The following is a 22874-nucleotide window of genomic DNA, read 5'->3' as shown; positions in this document are numbered from 1 at the left end:
CGTGACTTGGGATCACGTGTTTTTTGCACCAGCGGTTAACTTCAGTAGTGCCAGAGCATCTCGAAAAAAGCAGCCACAAAACCCTTTACGGTGTTTTTTTATCATAATTAACATCAGGACCAATTCAAGCAAAAGTTACGTAGACTTTAATTGCTTGTTATGCATTTCCACTTTGTGTTAAAATCATTTTCATGTAATTGAAATTCGAAGTTATGTCATCGTGAGAAAATTGGAGCTATTATGATTTAAAAAAAAAAGACTTTAGTGATCAGATTTTCTTTGAGCTTAAAAATTGTTTCGTGGCTAACTTTCACCGAATGCAATGGTTAATGCCATGGCTGAAGCAAAATCAGATCCCTTGTCGCCCAAGAAGCCAGTGAAAGAAAAAATTGTGGGAATCTACGATGACTTTTTTAAGGTACGCGACTTTTTAATTCATGTATATTTTTACCAGATGAAAATAAATGAGTACATAGGTAGGTTGATATTTTTTTGGTTGTAATAACTACATCATTATTGTAAAACATTACAAATAACACTTGTTGCCATTTTTAAAATTTTCTCTCATGTAGATAAATTACTCAATCATCAATTGTTACAATTTTCTTTCATGTGGGAGATTATTTTCTAGAGTACAATTTACAAGATGTCAATGTGTGGTAATTTTAAATCATGATTTCATTTCTCAGTTATGATAACTGTGACTAGACTACAAGCAGTCCCTCCTCGAATAGAAAAACCATTACTTATGTACTGTTATATGAGTATTGTTATTATAATTGTAAATAGAACAGAATAAAAGTAATGAAGATAAGGATGTATTTTGATCATAACCTTTTTCTTAGGGAGGTGAGCCATCTCGTGATAATCCAAATTTCTGGCATGAATTTTTTCTTTTGAGGGTAAGTTGTGATTGTTGAATGTACCTTTGAGGCAGGGGGGATACAGCAGGAGAACAGGGGGGATCCAGCAGGAGAACAGGGGGGGAGGGACGGTTGAGGATCTTTTGCTTCCCTTACCCTTATAACCAGTTACCTGCCCACATTGTTGACTTCTCCCCTGCTCCCTGACCCTGAATAGTTTGTGCTTTGCACCCCCCTGTCACCTATCTCGTATACCCCTTCCACCTTTCAGTCACTCTTATAGCCATCCAGACTCCAACAAGCTGACTCTGCTTTCTAGAAGATCATAGCAGGGCTCCCACACGCACTTTGCGCGCGTGGGACAGAGCCCCATACGCATGGAATATTGTCAACCTCTTTTCATTTGGTTGTCACGTGACTGACCGAGCATATGTACGTATGTACGTGCCTTCAGATTGCACGGGTAGGGTAGGAGAGACTATCGAAACAAAGGGAGGGGTGTCTCAGGCGAGTCTTGGCAAATACACATCTTTTATGTTATCATTAATAATTACGAACTTGGGAGCTCCGCTTTTAGGCTTGGCTACATCTATATATTAACAATTAACAAGGTGGCTTGCAAAAATGTAAATAAGTCATTTTGTCACCAAATTTGTAACTGGTATGAATGATTACCTTTTTGGCTTTTCTTGTAGAATGCAGACCTACAGACCCTGTAATTATTAAGTCCTTCACCTCAGGATGATAATTAAATTAAAAAGTCTTGATCAGTGTTTTTCCTTGTAGGTTAATGCTATTTACCTGGAGCAGTGCATTGACAAGCTAAGTGAAGAAGAACTTATGGATATCAAGGTACGTTGTGTACTATGACAGGTATTACAGACGTGCAAGATTATTGTTTTCAATTCTGGTTTCCATCCATACCAGTGCCTCGTGGCATGAGGTAGGGATTATTTTGAGTATGGGTTAATTTTCTATAAAAATTTTATTCAGGAGAACATCAACCTTCTGTTTGCCCAGTGCTGTATTGCTTTACGCGGAGATCACCAGATAAAACTAGTCAATGCTCTACAGGTTTGTACTATACTATAGAATACCTTATATTTTCTCCCATGTATAATGTTGCTTGAAGATAATATAGCGTTATGGTAACCAAAATAACAACATCACTTTTCTAATTGCAGACATTGTGTGCACTTGTGCGAGCAGTTTACAGAAAGAGATTAGGGGACCATGGCTTTGACATAATAAACATCTTGATTGGATTTGACGCTGCTGAAGCTCAGATGCAGGTTTGTTCATTTACTTGTCATTGTTTGAGTGATAAGGCAGTCTCCTTGAAAAGTAAAGATCAGACTGAGGTTCCTGTTGTTCAAAGAGTGGATAGGGCTGTCCACTGGATACAGTCATCTCTTTTATTCACAGTTGTTTCATCACTTCATGGGTTTATTACAAACCAAGAAAATGACCAGCTCCCAGTTGACTTGTGTAGCTTAGATGGTAGAGCACTGCACTGGTATCTCAGAGGTCATGGGTTCAGCTTCTTTACAGGCCTGAATTTCTTTTTTAGGCCTTAGTTTTACTACTGCTTAAGTAGTGTTCCTGGGTGGATCCAGGGGTGGTTCAGTCAAACCCCCTAAATTTTCCCTCAAAACGCTGGAAATCATGTTTCCAAAGACCTAATTTTCAAAATCTTGGACCCCTCATGAGGGGGACAATTCTCCGCACCCTCCTTGACTAAATCCTGGATCCGCCCCAGTGTTCATTACAGTAACTGCAAAGATTGCTCTCATGACACTTATTAATCTGCAGCTCACATAATTATTTTCCTATATTTACATTCATGAATACATCTCTATTCCTTAGATTACATAATAGATTTTTTATTAAATTGTTTTCCTGCTAAATAGCAATTTATCCTTTGGATAGCAATGTATCTATTGAATAGTAATTTATTCACTACCCTTTAAAAAACTGGGCCGAGGTGAATTTAACGTAAAGTTGTTAAATTGCCTTTTATCCAATGTCCAGGAGAAAGCAATAGGTAATTCTCAAATGTTAGTTCTAAAAGTTGTTACTATCAGGTAAATCTTTATTCAATTTTAATTGAATTAGCAATTATATTTCACTGTTATGCATTATCATGATAATTCTTTTCTTTGTTTTAGGGACTGCTGGAAAGTTTGCATACCTTTCTGGTTGGAGATTATCCTGGTAATGATTAAATAATTTTGACAAAGTCTTACTAGTAATTTGCCTTGATCTTTTTATGGGAACTTACATAACATAACTAGTAGCTCCTTGATATTGTAGGTCAGCAAAGCATTCATTCAAGCATTATGTGCAATGTCAGCACATAAATTCCAAGGGCCAAAATTTTATTTAGCAAACAAGATCCTTGTAATACAAAGAACTGTCAAATGTTCAAGTTAAAGCTCCTACTAAACTGTAGCTGTTGTAGTCTTTCATTTATACATCAACAACTTCATGTACTGGAAGATAACATCATCCAATTATTAATGTTACATTTGGAAAGGCAGAATTTTTTTTTCTTTAATCTGATTATCACCCCCTTTTTCTTTTTCTTCTAGTGAGCTTAAAGAACCTGTCTCTTAAATTAGCTCTTATCCTTGTCACAGTAAGTACAGTCATGTCCAAAGTTAGTTTAAAGCTCTCTGGAATAATCTTAGTCCTCTTTAAGTACATACATATTTTTCAAGCTTATTGTGTACTCCTCTGGTTTGCAAGCTCACAAATGTTTTCCTGCTAAATCTTATCCAGCATGTGCAAACTTAGTTCATGGTAATTAGGGTTCCCATCTGAGCTAAAGAGTTTTCATCTTGTTGTTTCAGGCAACCGATAATGTCAGTCAGAACACAATTGTGGAGTATATTATGATCCACAGCATCTTTGAAGCTATCATTCAGGTAATATATAGAGTATTTCACAGTCAGGAATAAATTCTGGAACATGTTACCAGTAATCGGTATTAATAGTTATTTTCAATTATTCTGACTTACAAAGAATGAGGTTGAAAAATTTTGTCTTGATGATGGGTCAAAGAAAAACAAATCTCATTCTCTGGGATGATTTGAACCTCAAACCCTCTGAGTTTGTGGTAGGATGCTTTGCTAGCAGAGTTATAAAAAACTCTCTGGTGAACAAAGCCATTGATTTGTTCATTTGAGACAATAATTCTGCAAGGATAGCATTGTAAAAGTATTATTTCTAGAAGTCAAGTTAGGAAGATGGTCATGTTTTGTGGGATGAAGAAAGTTGTCAAATTATGGGAACAGAGAAAAAAAAAAAGATTGATTTGTTATAATAGCTAATTCAAGCTCCAGACCATCCAAGGTCACTGTGAAATACTCCACTCTGACCAGTACTTTTTGTTTGTTAAAGGTTCTTGCTGATCCAGTGGCCAGACAGCAACATGGATATGAAGCAATGCTGCTGCTCACAATTCTTGTGAATTACAGGAAGTATGAGGTAAGTGATGGACGATTGTAAATTTGTTGGATTCTGTTGCTTCAAGTTTATTTTTAAGTGAAGATAAGATACTTTAATTAATGTGGGGTTTACACTTACCTAATCAGCTAGTTTACAGGTAATCTACAGCTCTAGTGTATTCTAGAAATATAAAACTTAAGAATGTACCATAATTGAACAAAACTGAACAAATCTGTAAAAGAGATGCTTATTAACAGTAATTGACTGAGTTGTATTACTACTGTTAGTAACAAATATGGAATAAATGTTATGCTGACGATAGTCCACATGATTTGAACCAATTTCCTTGGAAAATAACTTTAAAACTGAAATATTTTTCATGTGGGTTTATAAATGCTAATTTTATGCTTTTATTCATACATGTTGGAAGAATGTTTTTTGTAAATTCTGTTGTTCAAACTGTCACTTTACCGCCGCCTGGTTAGCTCAATTGGGAGAGCGCCGGACTGCTCTGCGGGAGGTCGAGAGTTCAATACCGGCCGGACCAACACTCAGGGTCTTAAAATTAATTGAGAAGAATATGCTTCCTTTCTTTAACATCAAGAAATGGTTAGATATTCTAGTCTTCTCAGATAGGGACGAATAAATGGAGGTCCCCTCTCCTGCGGGGTTGGGGTAGGAGACGTTAATTTTCCACACACGAGATTACTGTGTGATGGATGTCCTCCCTGGGGTGGGTTGGGTGGGTGGGTGAAATCGCTACGGACTAAACATGGCTGCCAGAGGTGCCTGTCTGATTTCAACCTTAAAAAAATTGTAACTAAACACGTATGTTGTTTAGAGAAATAGAGACCTTTACCTTTACCTTTCACTTATATTTTTCTTCATTTTCATCAGGCCTCAAATCCATATATTGGGAAGTTGTCTATTTTGGATGATGAATTAGCTCTTAATGTAAGTGTAAAGAAAAAGATTTAAAAAAATCAGCTGCGTGTGTTTGTATTTGCAATATTTAGACAGGCTGGCCTAGTTCAGCTCAAAGCTGGTTTGAACTGGGGCCTGTATAAACAATAAGAACAATGTGAGCAACATTCCCTACTCTTTGCAAAAGTAGGTAATAATCAGTTTAATTTTTTTTAATTACTCTTTTTGTAGCTTACAGCTAAATTAGAGTGGTCGGGATACAAATCATGTCATTCTATACAATAACATGAAACATTTTACTAAGAATATCTATATGTAATAAATTTGTTGAGATGGTTAGTAAAAGCCATAGCAGGATCATCTCTAAGAGAGCCTAAGAGAGGTGGGTTCTTTAACATCCCCTGATAACAGGGGGGACTCCGATTAAGGAGACAGGGCCTACAGTTTGTTTGTCCTTATTAGAGAAGAGTAGAATGTCTAATCATAATGTGGCTGTGAAGGCAAAGACAGCCATTTTAAAGCATTATTATGAAATTAAAGAGAGATCTTTTATTTTCTGGAGTATAAACATTGTGATATTCGCTGAATGTATATCTGGTATTTCTTTTCCCTTGAAGGGTTTTGGATGTGTTATATCTGCAGCACTTACTGATTACAACAGGTACATTTTTGAAGATTAGTGAGACTGCAGTATTTCCTCAAATTCCTCAAATAAATAGCCTCACTCTTTCAAGTGCCAGACCAAATAAGCAGCCACACCCATGGCCTATAGGGCAAATCAGTTACACCCACTTTTTGTGTTACTGGCAGGCTTATTTACAATTTCAAGTTGACTCTGTTTGGGTTTGTTGTTTCCTAAATGTTTTGTAAAATTCAACTATTTCTTCAGTTGGATCTCCATGATTACTTGTGAGGTAAAACTTTGGCACTTAATGTGGTTCATTTTATATTCAATAATACACTCATAGCTCAAGATTTGTTTTCTCTTTTCCAGGAAACATGCAGCCATGTTAGAGCAGGCCTCTGGAGGATTAATCAGCTCCATTACCAGCTTTGTAAGCATTCATTTCCTATGAAATATCCGCGTAGAGAAGGGGGGAAAGTACTTAATCTGAGAACTTTCAGTAATTAGAGCGCTTTTTGAGTGAGTAAACCAAAGTAATTACAACAGCCAATCAGAAGAAGGTAGACCTTTAAAGGTCAGTGAGAATTCAAAGTTAAAACAACCAAACTGCTTAAAGCGCGGGAAACGAACGCGGCCGACAAACTCGTGATTGATTTTAGTTTTGCATCTGATTGGTTGAAAGAGTGATGCGAGTTTTCTCGCTTGACCAATCACAGAGCGAAGTGAAGCAAAAACGTAGCAGTCACAGATTACTACGACACTCATTAATTGGATATGGCTCAATTCCAACCAAATTTAGTCAATAAATAGATTTTCAAAGTCGTTCTTTCTCTCTCATCCTTTCTTCTTTCAGCTCTTACATGTGCCAGTGTCTAACTTTGTGTTAAAAGTTACCAGCCTGATCAAAGATTGTGTCAATATTGCCGTTCGTTTTTATTGTTCCATAGGTTGGAAGCATGTTTGTTGCTGAGACCGAGAAAGCGGAATGTTTTAGGTATTTAACTGCAGCTCAATTCATTATAACATCTTACTCAGGAATTGTGAAATGATATAGATTTCTGAACTCTGTAGAACTTCTGACGACACAAACAGGCTAAATAGCAAATTTCCCTTCCCCTCTTTGTGGGACTCTTAGTGGCCAAACGTTTAGCATGCTGGACCCTCGGTCGAAGGGTCTGGGTTTGAAACCTGACTTCGTTATTGTGTTCTTGGGAGCAACACTTTACTCTCACCCAGTGCCTCTCTCCACCCATGATTATGAATGGGTTCCAGCGGACTGTCAAGGAATCCTGACAGAATATCGGAGAAGTAGCAATACTTCCAGTCGCTTTACTTTTTAGAAACTGAGCTAAACTGTTGCTTGACGAGCCTCTTGGCTCATTGGCTAGCTTTACCTTACCGTTACCTTTTCGTCTTAGCTGAGAGCTTTTTGTGTCTCATCTCGAGAACACCCTCCGGCTGATAAGTTCCTTCTTATTATTCTCTCTTTGCGGGATAATACGGTTAAAATAGCGAGAATATACATGTTAATCGCTTCTGGGAGTATTAGCCACTGCCATTACGAGATCAATTCATAATAATAAGGATGTGCAACTAGCCTGTGGACCAGGGGTTTATTTTTTTGCGTTTTTATCCGAGTGGACGAATCGGGACGTGGGTGTAAAGTGTAAGTCACGCGCAAGCTCTTTACGTGGCACTCGTTTTTAGCACGTGAATTGCCTTTTGCACGCGACTTGCCCTTTGCACGTGACACGTGCCCGCACTCCGTCCGCCTCAAAGCTCAAAGACGCAAAATGGGTTTTTTTTTCTCTTCAGGCTCGTGTGCATCTTGAAGCAAATTTGAACGAGATGAGGCAGAGGGTAGTAAGAACTAACCATTTGAATTTGTAGCTCCGTTTTAACGTTTGCTGAACCTTCATGTTGTCTCTGTTTAGTACAAATGAAGCCGTTCTTCTAGCTCTGTATGAAGCGGTGCACCTCAACAGAAATTTCTTCACTGTTCTCAGCCATGTCACGGTAAGTACCTGCACTGCTTTAACAACAATATAGCTTTGATATCAGTTTTTACGACCAGTTCGAGAGGACTCGGACCATAAACTTTTAGATCTTGCAGCCCCAAGTTCTAAAACTGAACTGTATGGAACGAGACTTACGTGTACTGTCGGTAATTTGAAATACAGTCTCTGCTAATTTGTGAAATAGTTTATATGAAGAAAAAGGAGAGGAGAGAGAGCCCAGGGAAGGAGTGACAGTCAACATTTTTTGAGGCATCGTATATTAATTTTTAATGTGGATTCACTTTGATTTGTTAAAGTTGATGCAAAAAAACTTTCATATGTTTATAATTTATCTAGACCGCTCCTGGATCCAGTCCTCCTCCGTCACCGACAGCCGCTCCTCCTGTGGTTGAAAGGACTGCCACTGGTTGGTACAGTTTCATGTAATACATTTCATATGCAAAACCAGATTTGATTGGTTCGTCTTTACGCCTCGTGATTGGTTCACAAAAGTCGCGTCCCAATCCAACCAGTCAGATGCGAGACTAAATCCAATCGCGACTTGGTTGAACGCGTTTTCTCGCGCTGAAGGCAGTTGATATGTTTTAACTTCGAGTTCTTTCAGGCTTTTTAGAATTTGTATCTTTATTCTGATGGGCCGTTGGGATTAAATTTGCTTTTGGTGTCAAAGAGTCAGTTAAAATGCTCATCATTCACTATCCAATTCAAAGGATTAATTTTCTTTTACAGAGAACAGTTTCCACGAATGATTGTAACAAGGCATTGCAAAATTCTAAATAATTTTGAAAGTCATAAGGGTAAGGAAATAAAAAGCACTTAGCAATCATGGCTTAGTGGATATCAGCTCTTATTTCCATCTGTTTTTTTTTCTTCCTGTAGCTGCGGTCGTTGAAGACTTTCCACCCGATTTGAGCCAGCCCACGAATTTACTCGTAACACTTTTAACATATTCCTCCATTGCTTTACAGAATACGAAAGGTGAGGTATTGTAGGCCATACTTTGTTTCTTTTTCCTTTGCAAAGACAGGCGTGCATGGGCTTTTCAGCGGCATGTTTCTGGTTTGTAGCTCACTTCGTGTTGCTTGTTTCCTGCTTTGGAGCTACGAGAACCGGCTCGCTTTCTTGAACTTCTTGGGAGAAACGAAAAACAACAAGAGAGAGTTAGCTAAGGGGTCGGTCATTATTTATCGCGGGGGGGAGGGGTAATGTTCCTGTGCCCCTCCTCCCCGCATTGGTAGTTAACTAGCAGTTGTCTGATAGTTGGTCTATACTATAGCCCCCCACCCTTTAAACTTTGTTTGCGAAGACTGATCCCCTCCGTTCCCCTTGAAAACAACGCACCAGCAAAAATTCGAAGACTTAAAGAAATTTAATTAACTTGAAGTCTTAATAAACATGTTGTTGCTAGTGGTTTCTAGAATGAAGGTTACAGACATAATACATTAAGAGCGGAACAACTAATTACAACGATGAAATAACATAGGAAACACGGATAACACAGGATGAAATGCGAAACAGGCGAAGATAGGAGACATTACCTGACGATTTGGGAATACTGCGCTGAGAACTAACGTTTCTCGACTTTGAACTAGCAAAGCCCTTGCAATTTTAACAACGCGCACGAACCTATTTATACTATTTATGCGCTCGGACTGGGGCGAGGCGGGGGATTGGTTTCTACACATGTGATCCCCCAAAATCATTTGACCCCACCCCTCAAGGTGATAAATGGGGACAAATCCCTAAGTGCTCCTTAGAGTAAAAGGGGCCTTGATTTGAGTTTTCGGGAAGCTTAAATAATTCAGTTTCCTTAATAGAGGTTGTATAGTTTTTGTGTTTCCAGCCCAGTTTTTGGTTGGTTATTGTTATTTATTGTTAAAAGCCATATGTTATTGCCTGTATTTACTTTGCGCCATTCAATTAATGTAAAGCTGTGTATTATCAGATTTTTACGTCTCTCTTGCAGTGTTGACGTCAAACAAACACTGTCTTTATTTGACCAAGATCTATCGGTTTTATCATTCGAAGTCTTAATCTTTGAATTTCAAGTAAGCTCGAAAATAAAGTTTTGAAACCTCATTAAAGTAACGTTATTTGCTTTTCAGAGGACAAAGGTGTGAGCAATGCCAAGCTGTGTCTGGTGATCTTAACGTGTATTGTGGAGGTAAGATCTAAATTCTTTAAAAACAAATTATTCACTGCTAGCATCGGAAGGATATCTTCCCGTGCAACCGACTGATCCTCAGCAAGAAAACTAGCCTGGTTCCACAGAGATCCATCAAGAATTCTGATTGGTTGTTGCCAAATGAGATACGAAAATGATGTTTGTCGGTACGTCATCAGAATGGAATGTTCAGGTTCCAATTTTAGCCCCTTCCCTAAGTGAACATTTATTCTGAGTGTAGGTCAACTCGATAAAGCTGTCGTGGTATTGAACGACATTACCGTTTGCATATCTATAAAATTAACGCCTGAAAATAACGCCTTCTTTTCCCAACCTAGAAACTTCTAGATGTCTTTTTTTTTTTTTTTAATAATAACTGTAGATTAGTCTTCCAACGCTGTTTGTTGTTCTTCAGGATCAGTATGCGAATGTATTTCTTCACGACGCGAACATGACGTTTTCAGTACCGCTTCACAAAGCGGTATGTACCGCGGACTATTTTAACTGAGGTCACGGTGGGTAGCAAAAGTGTGGGAGCAGCGAGAGTCGAAGTGCTGGTATTGTTTTCTGATTGGATAATACACATCGGAAACTCATTAGGGAACATCTGTCCCGCATTTTCGAGGATTTGTCGATTGTAGCGCTGGTTTCCAAGTAAATAATGCAGCAATAGGTCACAGTGATAAGTGGACGGCTTTTGAGGAATTTGCAAATTGTTTTCTACGAGTATAGTATAGCCCCTTGGTTTAAGTATCCAAAACATTAAAATTCGGGTCATGTTAGACTCATGTCGTATGTATTTCTGTTAAGAAGGCGTACGATTCCTTCCGTAGTAAAAGCTTCTGTGCTTATTGTGTCATTATTTCGCTTTGTCGTAGCAAATGTACCACAGAGGCCCAGTTATCGAAAAACATGCTCCATCAAGACCTCTCGCTTGTGCCTTACTTGGTAAGTATGTACAGAGAATTGTTTATGGAGCTCCTATATAACCAAATCAGTTGCAATTTTGTGGGAAGAATACTTGAATGTTTCAACTTCAACAAAGGAAAATGTTTGTTTTGCAGACCTCATGGTGGAATTTATTGTAACTCACATGATGAAAACTTTACCAACTGATTTGTACAGGTAAAAGTAACGACTTTGAACGTCAATCCTTTAACTAAGTTTAAAATTTTGCTAATTCTTCCTACGATTTTAAACCAGACTGGTAGCTTGTGATCGATTGAGACGTTAACTGCTGACCTTTTTGTTTCTTCCTTGGTGTAGTAAAACATTTGGAATCTTGCATCGCATGCTGTGTTACCAGAAGAGATGTCGAGTCAGACTCTCCTATTCGTGGAAAAATTTCTGGACGGCTCTTATGAACTTCCTAAAGTTTCTCCTGTCCAATGAAACTGTCCTCGCCAAAACCTGCGATATCTTCTCCCTGGCGTCGCAAGTAAGTTAACTATCGAATCTTCTTCTTTTTCCACGCAGAGATGATGAATATTACAGTGGTGTATGTTAAGTACTGACACAGACTCAACCAGACATCGTTCCTAATCCTTTTTAAAAACCCTATGAGTGATTAGCATCTAATTTCTCCTTACAATATCCCCACTGAATCAAAGATTAAGGTCAGGAGAATAAAGGAAATGATCCCCAACTAAAGAAGCTCTTGGTTGTTAGAACAATTTTTCCTCGTCAGTATCTTAGGAAATGTGAAGAGAACAGAGTGGAGAAATTGTACGCTGATATTAGCGTGAAAAGGGTTTTAGTTGATCCCCTGTTTAAAGAAAAAGTTAAATGATTTGCAATATACTTCTTTCTTATTAAAAACGAGAAAGCGACTTACTTCCTCAGTGCTCGAAATTAGCGGTCGTCCGGTCGTCTGAGACGACCAAAAAGTTTACCGGGCAAAGTAAAATTAAGAGGCTGGTTGTCCTAGGAAAAAACAACGGACAACCCAGCCAAAAATAGAAAATAAATAAACCATAAACAGCACCTGGCCTACGTGACGGTTTTGTTTTGTCAATGTCCGGTAGTGTGAAGTTAATGATCATTTGCCTCAGCTAAGCGTTTTCCTGTGTTTTGGATATCTGTAAATTTTATAAAACATTGCCAGGTACGAAAATGTAAGAGACAAACACTAAGTTTCTTGTCTGGAGGCGGTCAAAAGACGCCATTTTGAATATGCCACAACTTAAACCCAGACTTCCGCGAAAACCATTGCCGCGCACTAAGAACTATGGGATTAGTTCAAGCTTGACCGCCATGTGATTTTCTACCGGGCAACCAAGGATTCATCAGGGCAACTAAATTCACGGCTTTGGTTGCCCGGCTTTTGAAATAGGGACAACCTGGATTTTTTTTCTAATTTCGAGCAATGCTTACTGAAAAAGGTGGGTGGTATATTGTTGGGGGTGTTTCGTTTTATCTAACCTTTTACTCTTATTTACAACTTTTTTTTTGTAGGTCGTTAACATTTTTAATTTGTTTATCACGTATGGAGATACATTTCTTCCATCTCCCACATCATACGATGAACTCTACTACGAAATCATTCGCGTTCATCAAATTTTTGAGAATCTGTACTCAATGGGTAAGTAAATAATGATTTATAGAACCTTAGAAACTATTTTGTAGCATTTTGCCCCTTAAATATAGTTTTTTTGCTTAATATTAAGGTAATACAGCAATTATAGTGGTAGGGTTGTTTTATAGAAGCTTAACATGGCCGTGACTAATGAAGTCTCTATCTCTAATTGGCTGATATTCAAAACCGACCCTTGCCAATCTTGGGGTAACATCCAGCTAAATAACATAGCAATGAAAGATCTGCGCATGAACAAATTTTATTATGAGAAGAGTCGTGCTTAGGTGCTCGTTGAACCAGTCAAGCCGGTTCGTACCTGATAACTTGACATACCTTGCAACAACTTTTTGGTAAAGCTCAAAACAGAATGGTAAATCAAAAGGATGCCTGTACTTGAAAAGGCTTTGTGTTCTCCAGTTTTCCTTTTCCCTATTTTTTTTTGCTTTTGTTTCGATTTTCCTACACTTATTTTGCGAGATAGGGGCTGTTCCTTATGTTTTCCTTAAAAATTTTGCGCGGGAAATTGGTGCGCGGGCGCCCAATATTTACCCCCTCGCGCATGCCCTATGTTTGACCGCTGTGTTTTCTTGGGACAACATCGAGCTTTTATGACGTGCATCAGCGCCGAAGGAATGAACTTGAACTTTCCTTGTTTTTGCCATTACTCATCGGCTGTTAACGATTTTGTTTGATGTCAACAGCGTTAAGACACTCAACAAATGGCGGCGACTGGAAGGATGCAGCTTCTCGTCTTGCAAGCTCTTTAGTGAATGTCAGGTGAGATTACAGCGCACTTCGATCGAGTTTCGAAAATCCATAAACAAAGTCATCACAGCAGCCATTGAGAATCTAGGTGACGTGGTCAGTTAGGGGTAAAAACATTCATGTTTAATTCCTGAAGAGGTGCACTTTCAATTTAGGCTAGCTCTCTTTTTTATAGGGCAATCATAAACCATTTTACGCCAAAAATCGATTCATGGGCAGCTGTCAATCATCTGACGTCAATGTCTTCGGAACAGGTTCGTACATTGCTTAGCTGAGTTGCTCGCTTTTGATGGTAAATTAGTAAACAAACCCCTTCGGGCGGCTGGTAGGTCGGCTGATAATGTCCGCGGCTGAGAGATTGTCCGAAAAATGAATATTTGGCCGTGAAGTGAAGCTTCGAGGGCAAATATAAAATTTTGAGGACAATCTCTCAGCCAAGGACATTATCAGCCGACATACCAGCAAGCCAGAACGGGGTTTATTTATTTTATAACCCTCCAATTAATTTTCACATCGCAATTAAACTGCGCGTAAACACAGTAAAAAAGCCAGTGGCGATCTGATGGCGAATGCGCGTGATTGACGCAAGCAAGCAAGCAAAAAAAAAAAAAAGAGTTTGGTTTCCTTCCATGTAAATAGGAGAACGGAAAAGTTGAAAATCTTGTGTTGGCTATGTTTCTTTTTCACGGAAAAAATTGGAGGACAAATATCGACGCGGACGGGTTGTTATTGCGTGATAACTGTCCTGTGATTTTGCTCCACGTGACCTAAAGTAACCAATAAAATCGCGCCAAAATTAATGGGTTGGCTATAACTGTGGTTATTGTCAACATCTGAGCAACTGCGCACTTACCCCTCCCCTACACCCAAACTATCCTTACCTGTTCTCAGTTGACTGCTGTTGAGTTAGGAGAGGGGTGAGTGCGTAATTTATCACATACTGACGTTGATCCGTGAATCGTCTGGCACAAAAAGGTGGGCAAATTGCTAAGCATTTAAAAGTATCTAACGGTGTATGATAATTTATTATTTCAGGTATTGGGTGTAATACGTAGTAATTATGACACATTGACGCTGAAACTCCAAGACAGTTTGGATCATTACGAAAAATATTCAGAGAAACCAAAAGAGGCGGCTTTCTTTACTCAACTGGTGCGTATGTACTATTTAATGATTAACGTTAGGCGTAATTTTTAGATGGATCTTTCAACAGTGTCGTAGTAAATCGGGATGTTATTGGCTTTGCTTTACTTCGCTCTGTGATTAGTCTAGAAAACTCGCGCCACACTCTTAACCAAAACTACAACCAATTGTAACGTGGTCACACCGCCGCGTTTTCCCGCGCTTGAAGCAGTTTCTTGTTTTGTTTCTTCAAGCTCTGACTGGTTCCTTTCGCCGGATATTTGTGTGTTGAGCTTTCGACGAGTCCATTCTCTTCGTTGTCCCTTCACGAGACCTGACTGAAGAGGACTGCAAGCCTAGAAAACCATAGACGAAGGCAATTCTCCTTTAGCACGATTCTTAATGTGATTTTATTCTTATTTACACAGGTGCGTTCAATTGTTATTGAAGTTCGCCGGACGATTTCTGTTAGCAACCTCGAGCAGTTTAGTTTGCTGCAAGAATTTGCGACCATACACTGAAATGTGTTCCTTACAAGACCTACCCAGGCCAATGGACTCAAGTAGGATCTGGAGACGAAGCGAGCTCCGTTTATGTCAAGGCTTTGTGTCAAAGAGATACGTAAACCTTAATGCTCTTTGGCATCGTAGTGGTTTTAGGAGATAGTCTTAACTCGGGAAAATAAAAACGGGGCATTTTGAATGGGCGAGACAAAGAACCATGAAATAACTGGAATATTTCATTGTCAGTGTTCCGCGAGCTTACTCCATCGATCCCTCGTTAACAGATTGCGAACATTCTAGGTTTTGAACGAACTATTCAGGCGAGAAAGATAACGTGCTATAAAGAAGGACAATTTTTGAAGGGAGTCTTTAACTGCATTAAAAATAATTTCATGTCACATGTTAGGTGCTACCATGAGGTTTTGTCAAGCAAAATTCGGTCAGGGCTGAAATTGTGTTTGTTGGGGGTTCAGTCATTTTTTTTTTATCGCCGGGGCTGTCGCGATATAATTTTCCTGATTCTCCATTAAAGCTCCGTAATATTCTTATGATCAATTTTCTTTAATCCCTCCCCCCTCCTTTTATTCTTTGTTAGCGACGACTGATCCCTCTTCGTTCCCTCTGAAAACCATGTGACCAAAACAAATCCTCCACCCCCCCCCCCCCGTGCACAAAGAGCGTTTCTGTGAAATTGTCTACTTGCGATGATACAGCTGTGAAAAACGTATTAACTATGATTTCAGATGTCAAATGATATTAGCTCCAAAGTGGCGGTCTTGTTATTGAAGATTTTATTTTAAGAAATATGAGCCGACAGGCCGACGAACAACCCGCGTTGTTACCAAGTCAACTTAGGAAATTTAATGGAAGTAGTTTATAAAATGATAACGAAGTGAAGATTTTGTTTGAATCGAGCACTTTAATGTTGATCTATCATTAATAGTAGTTTATGGTGTTTCTTTGTTTTTTTGACTGAACAATGTTAATCATCCCTCCATTAGAATATTAGATTTTTCGTAGTAATAGTAATCAAATTTTAATGTCTTTACGTGGGGCATGGTTGCCCATATTGCCCGAGCCATAGGCTCATGTATGAAACGCAAGACAACAACCCACCCATCCCACCCCAGGGGAGGACATCCATCACACAGTAATCTCGTGCGTGGGAAATTAACGTCTCCTACGGCCTGACCCTGCAACATGTAATCGATCAACAACCGTCTAATTTTGGTAGATTTGAGATTGTGTCTTATCAAGATGAATTATATGCCCGACTTTCCTGTTCGAATGTACAAAACACTCTGAATTCGAGATACTCGCAAATCAACTACAACAATGGGGAAAAAAATAGGAAAATGATGAAGTCCTTGGATAAATGTTGTTGGAGACTTCCTTCAAAATGACATATCAAATTTTTCCTATGTACACAAACTTTACAACCTTGCACCTGTTAATTCAAATGCAAGCTTTTTTTAGAAAAAAATCTAAGGCCAAACTGACTTTAAAACGTTGTGGTATTAAAAAGAGACTTGTAAGAGCAACTTTCAGGACATGGGTCGACTTTAGTTTCAAACTGCTTACAAAGTGATAAAGTAGTACCCGACTTTTCAAAGTCAATAGGCGCTCACATTAATGAAAAAATCTCAAACAAGCGAATCGCAATTCCATCTAAAAAAGCTGGAAATTAAAGCCTGGATCCATACAAAGCATACGTTTTTGGCTCGAAGTGGTTACAGAGCAGAGACCAGAAAAAAAAATAATCAGAGCCCGAGTGACTCCGCAATTTTGATTTACGAGTTCCAAAGAACTTCACTTTGAAAGCTCGCCAATTTGCTGAATTGATTTGAGTTGAATGTAAATCTAGTGTGTCATCCAATTCTGACATATGTCTTTTCTCTTAAGTCTACTTTCGACGACAAACGTCTACTCTAGGTAAAAAAAACTTGCCAGAAAAAAAAAATCATAAGCCGCTGCAAACCACAATAGAAATGAATCTAAAACATTTCCTATCTCAGACCTGAACTGTTTTTTAACACGACGTTTCACTAATTGATATTTTTGCGCCTGGAAAGGGTCAAGTAAACTCAGTTTTCTTAAAAAAAAAAACTATACTTGGGAACCTTTTTAATCAAAATTTACAGTTCTTGGCCCCGACACTGACCTGACCAATTTTGCAGGATTTAATTCTTATGGATTCTTTTATTTGAACTTCAAATTGTCGTAGACCTTGTGAGAACTCTATTTTAGATCTTGTAGTTAACGCTCCGATGAGGGGGGGGTGGGGGGGGGGAATTAGGGCATCGGGAGTCTTTTCTTCTGAACTTTTGCCTTCGGGGATTACCGGGTATGACGAGGAACTACGGGGGAAGAACACGAGAGCAAGATTTTAACTGGAGTGAATATGGCAATGAAGAAAGAAAGTAGAAAGAAACGAGTGAACAAATGTGTTTAATCTTTTATTCAAAATAAACTCAAAGGGAAAATGAATAAAAGTGAAAAGGTATTGGAAACTAGCTTGTTTCGAGTAAAGCTCAATAGATTCCATAACCAGACTGATTTAAACCAGTTTCAAACTAGTTGGAGATAATTAATTAATCCCTTGATTAGGAGTTGATGATTTGCGTTTTAGTCATTGGCCGTGTCACTTTTCTTTGACGGGTTTCTTTACCGAGTTTTTTACTGAGAGAATGAGCAGAAGCATTTATTTGAAACTTGATTGAAAGTGGAAACCTCATCTACTTAACTTTATTTCATCTTTTAATCATTCCATCACTAGAACTACATCGCATTAAGAATAACTGATAATTAACAATTTCCTTCTAATTCTTAAATCGAAACTACCCACATCAGACTTGAATTTCATCTTTAAATCGCACGAGTAGGTTTTCAATTGACGTCGCCATAGTAATTCGAGCAGGAACTTTGAGAACTATCCATTGCTTCAGATGCATTACGTTAATAACGTGTTAATCAGGATTAATCGTTAGGATTAGCCTAGCAGTTAAAGCAATTCATTTCAAAATGTTCCAAGCTCTTACATTTTCACGCAAACTCACGTAACTTACTTCCACTTCCAATATTTAATTGAGCACAATGAATTGAAACCATTCCCTCTTGGTACACACAGAAAACGATTTTTCACGGTAAAAAACTCAGAACTATACAAGAAGTACTATAGCCTTCTCTTTAGAAGTGCTTACTTGCATGTGCAGTGATTTTACTTTTCCATAAAACTCTTCTCATTGAAATAGGCGTTTAAGAGCGAGCAATTTTGCTTCCAAAGGGGGGCAGGGTTGGGCGACTTTACACCTCAACCACCCCTTTTGAAATGAAATGAAACACGACTTAACTACTTGTTAAGATTAACTTAAGGTGTGCCACGGTTCCAAAAGCTTTTCTGAACAGCTCACCTTAAAGCGGAGATCTATCCTATTTTCTATTGTTAATGCTACAGATCTCTCAAAAATATGCTAACTTCCCTTGAAATGAAACATTTTCCTTTGTCTAGCTTTCTATGTGGGATTAGCGATGGTTTATCCTTATCGTAAAACAGCATTTTGATTAAAAGATAAATAATCCTGTCTACTATGCAAAATGAAAATAATAAAATATGTTTGAACCTCATCGAGAGATCGCGAAAGACCCGAAATTGAGTCCACCATTCCTATTTCTCTTTCTGTAGCTAGTAATAATAATAATAATAATAATAATAATAATAATAATAATAATAATAATATAGGGCTCTCGGATCTCGCAAAAGTCTAAGATCACTCAGAATTCAATTGCAAATGTCCGGGTAGAATAGCAAGTACTCACATTCTGCCGAATGGACTTCACACACTACTATGGGCTTTACATGGTTTTTGACGTTATTACGGACAGATTTTATAAGACATATTTACATACTAAGCATGAAGATGATCTGAGAGCAGGCACGAACCCTTAAAAATTGTACATAAACTCATGACGGGTTGGTAAAATTTACTAGAAATCCAAAGTTTCTTCAGAATCTGGCTGGGAATGGAAGGGAAAATATCATGCCATGTTCATAACCTCATGAATGAAACTTAAAATGGAAATCATGAAAGTGATGGACAAATATGGCAGATTGAGAGCATTTATTCCTCTACCCTGAACTTTACATTCATTAGCCAAATTTTCGATAAAATCGACGAAAACAAAAATCGAGATTTTGATGGATTGGTGTCTCTCGCTGAGGTTCATCTCGTTGCTTAATCGCAAGAAACGTTAAAACCTCCAACGCGGTTGTATATGGTAACCATTATTATTTCGTTCTGTCAATAATAAATGGTAATTTGCTGTTGCTTTACAAAAACGATTTAGAAAGACATTAAAACTACTGCATGTTTTGTAATTGAGCTAGAGAAATATCTTTACTGTAATACCTATTTTACGTGATATCATTTGAGTTTTTTTTTTTTCGGATCCATTTTGTCGATGCAACATCTCGAGACTGATCTTGATCACAAGACATTAGGTCCAGGCTCTCACAATTTATGGCTGCACCTCATTTCCAAGCCAATCTGGTCCAGGTTCTCTCAATTTAAGGCTGCACCTCATTTCCAAGCCAATCTCCCTTTCCAAGCCAATCTCCCTTTAAGCTCTTTAAACCCCGAGACTGATTGGCATCTAATTTCTCCTGACAGTATCACCCCTGAATCAAATATAACGGTTATGAGAATAAAGAAAATGATCACCAATTTAAGAAGCTTCTGATCGTCAGACAAATTCTCCTTGTCGACATAAGAAATATAAAGATAACAGTGGGAAGAAATATCGATGTTAGGCTGAAAGGGTGAGGGGCTGTCTAAGAGTTAACGACGAGAAAAAGGCTCAGACCAGAATAAAAATAACATATCTTGCGGCATAAATACTGTTATCTGATTGGCTCACAGCACACAAATGTATCTCAGGTTATTCACACTGTGTTGAAAACTCATCAGTAAATGTTGGTGCAGATTACGTCCAACAGTATTTTTTAGTTTGTTTATGTTTGTTTGTTTGTTTGTTTACTGTAATTTTTCGCTGCGGTACTCTTTGCGATTACGTAGAGTTAAAGTACTTCAAATTGGTAGAGGCTGATTTTGTTCCGACCGATCGTATGCTAATGTAATATTTTGGAAAGAATCTCAACGTCTCTCATTCTTTACAGTTTGTATATCTTTCGCCATAGGATATATAAAGCACTGCGATTCAAGGTTATAATGAAGTAGTGAAAGATCCTTTTTGGCTAAATAAACTTACTATTCCATTGCAAAATCTTGAAGCCCCGGAAACCGAAAAAACCATTTTGACGTCTCGATCCTGATGGGTTTGGCGTCAATTTGATTATTACTATTACATCATGATCACAAATGGAAAGATTTTATTATACTCTAGTTTGGAAGCGGTAAGAACACCTCTATATCTTCCTTTTATGAGCACTTTTGTGGGAGGAAGTTTACCTGCTTTGACTAGTTTTTGTTACTTTAATTTCTCAGAAATTTCATTTACCTTGAGGCCACGTCCTGGTTTTGGATTCTCCTCGCAGCTGAAGCTCAGCTTGTTGTAATGATTATTTTTTCAACTCGCATCCCAGTCTTGTGTCATTAGTATCCCTGTGTAGCACCATAGTTAATAGACAGTCAGCAATGTTTCACTGGTGATCCTGTGGTTGCCTGTGACTTTCTTCTGGTCAGTTGGTGTCTCGTGAAAGCTAGGCCCTAGGAGAAAAAAACCCCTAGAAAACTTTTTAGACAACACTGTGTTTCATTCAAATACTCTGCACTGAATATCATAAATGCATTTTATCATACAACAAATTTGTATTTACTTCTGAAATCAATTTATCAGTTGATTATCCTCTTATATTTATCACTCTTATTTATCTATTATTTGTTTATTTCTTTAATAATCTGGTTATCAACTGTTTATTGTTTTTAGTCAATATTAAATACACATTTAATTCCTTTTAAATTGTTTGTTTATTTTAATTAATTTGGTTTATTTTAAATTTGCAGTTTTATTTTCGCCAAGCTATCATATTGAAATACCTCTTTACGACAACGTTTGTAGACGCAAACTGGACTGGACTGGACTGGACTGGACTGGACTGGACTACACTGAATTTGACTCCAAACTGACTGTACTGGACTGTATTCTGTTAGCGCCACACTTTAGTGCAATGGACTGTTCTGGACTGCACCGGGCTGTTCTGAATTGCACTTTAGACGACTGGATTGCAATGTATTGCAGCGAACTTGACATGACTGGGCTGTTCTGAACAGTACTTCACTTCACTGGAATGGGCTGACCAGGACTTTATTGCACTGACTTCGCGTAACGCTCTGCTCATGACTGTACCTGACTTCACCAGAACGGACTGCAATACACCGCTCTGGATTACACCGGGCAGCTTTACAATGCGGTGAACTGGACTGCACTTTATTAGACTGATTTGTACCGAACTGCACCGTACGTTAACGAAGGGAACTGGACTGGACTGCACTGCTCCCAAGATATACCCTACCGGACTAGATCACACAGCATGGCACTGAACTGCAATGGATTATCTCGGATGAGCAACACTGGATTGCACAAGAGTTGATGGCACCACACGAAACTGCCTTGGAAGGTACTGCAAGAGAATTTTACTTAAGACAGATAATATACTAAGGTTTGAGAAAAGATCGATTGAATCGTGATGCTGTACTTTTGAAGTTAGTCCTGGTTGCATAATTCAATTCGACGAAATCGGGCTTTGGATATTATATATCTAGGCGGGAGAAACTGAGGTCTTTTTATTTCCTCTTTGATCTAGGGCTTCGAGCTTGTGATATGCGGCATTAAAAATCGTGTAAATCTTCCATAAATTGTTCCCTAATTGTATACTTACAACATGTGATTATCTGTTGGCCAGTCTGAAGGGCTGTTGATTGGTTAACTTCGTCCATGTCGAAAAGGGCCGGCTACCTCGTATTTCATTTTACCACTGAAAAAAGAATTCTGTTAGGATACAAAATGGGAGGAAATACTGAACATTTTACCGCCAGTGTCGTTTCATCGAGGAAATGATTCGGGATGTCGTCTCGCAAATTCTGTGAACAGAGAATTTCAAATGGTCCAGAACACTTCTTGCACATAATCAAATGTTACCTTTGAGCCTTCAGATATCCCACATTACTTGGGCATGATTCAAATTGAGTACCGAGGTCAGGCTGAAAAGAAAAAAGTCAAGCAAACTTCATTTGCTGCAATCATGACATGTCAGCCTTACCTCTTTCAGATGGCCTGGAGTACTAGTGGACAATTGGTGATTTCTCTCGCTGCTCGAAGCGACGCATCAGGATTATTCTGTCGGCGAAAAATTCTATGAAACAGGTTGATATTACAAAATTAAAAGAGCTATTTACTTACCTTTTCTTTACTTACCTTCAAAGTGGTGCATAGCCCCCCAAAACAAGCCAATGAGTGCGTAAAAACACGAGGTTAAAAAAAAAATGTGGAAAATTTGGTGAGTCCCCCGAAAATGGACACAGTAAATTTCGGAATATCAAAGCTGAGAGTTATAAGAAAATTTGGCACTTGAAAGCAGATGATGTGTGCCCTTTCTTCCGATTATGATAAATTCAAGTCAACGCCCACGCCCCCGAAAATGGGCGAATGCACAGCGAACATGTAGAGACAACTTTATTTCCACGGCTTCTCCGTTTGCAGATTATAAAGCCATTGAAAGTAGGTCAGTTCACGGAATCACGCTAATACCCCGAAATTGGCATATCAAAAGCCTCCGAAAATAGGCTAGTTCGCGGAATCGAGCAAACGCCCCGAAACTGGCATATCAAAAGCCTCCGAAAATAGGCCAC

The 22874-nt window shown here is 38.5% G+C and overlaps 1 protein-coding gene and 1 long non-coding RNA gene across 2 annotated transcripts; one reads left to right on the top strand and one right to left on the bottom strand.

Moving 5' to 3' along the window:
- Window positions 1–52: 52 nt before the first annotated feature.
- LOC111342891 (armadillo-like helical domain-containing protein 3) lies at window positions 53–16034 on the top strand. The gene is made up of 26 exons (XM_088724997.1): window positions 53–418; window positions 846–902; window positions 1650–1715; window positions 1857–1937; window positions 2048–2155; window positions 3032–3077; window positions 3455–3501; window positions 3716–3790; window positions 4266–4352; window positions 5211–5267; window positions 5855–5898; window positions 6232–6292; window positions 6810–6856; window positions 7797–7878; window positions 8217–8286; window positions 8760–8858; window positions 9986–10044; window positions 10460–10525; window positions 10923–10992; window positions 11109–11169; window positions 11311–11482; window positions 12499–12625; window positions 13321–13396; window positions 13560–13638; window positions 14420–14536; window positions 14935–16034. Exons 1-26 carry the CDS (start codon window positions 323–325, stop codon window positions 15025–15027), a joined length of 2043 nt encoding a protein of 680 aa, XP_088581123.1. The 5' UTR covers window positions 53–322; the 3' UTR covers window positions 15028–16034.
- Window positions 16035–18758: 2724 nt separating this feature from the next.
- On the bottom strand, window positions 18759–22200 carry LOC148743245 (uncharacterized). The gene is made up of 3 exons (XR_015988664.1): window positions 21905–22200; window positions 20524–21646; window positions 18759–19684 (listed from the first exon to the last, which is right to left on the bottom strand). It is a non-coding gene; the product is annotated as an uncharacterized LOC148743245 (long non-coding RNA).
- Window positions 22201–22874: the final 674 nt, after the last annotated feature.

Source organism: Stylophora pistillata, chromosome 1, assembly GCF_964205215.1.
Source record: "Stylophora pistillata chromosome 1, jaStyPist1.2, whole genome shotgun sequence".
NCBI lineage: Eukaryota > Metazoa > Cnidaria > Anthozoa > Scleractinia > Pocilloporidae > Stylophora > Stylophora pistillata.
This window is presented reverse-complemented; position numbering and strand designations above follow the sequence as displayed.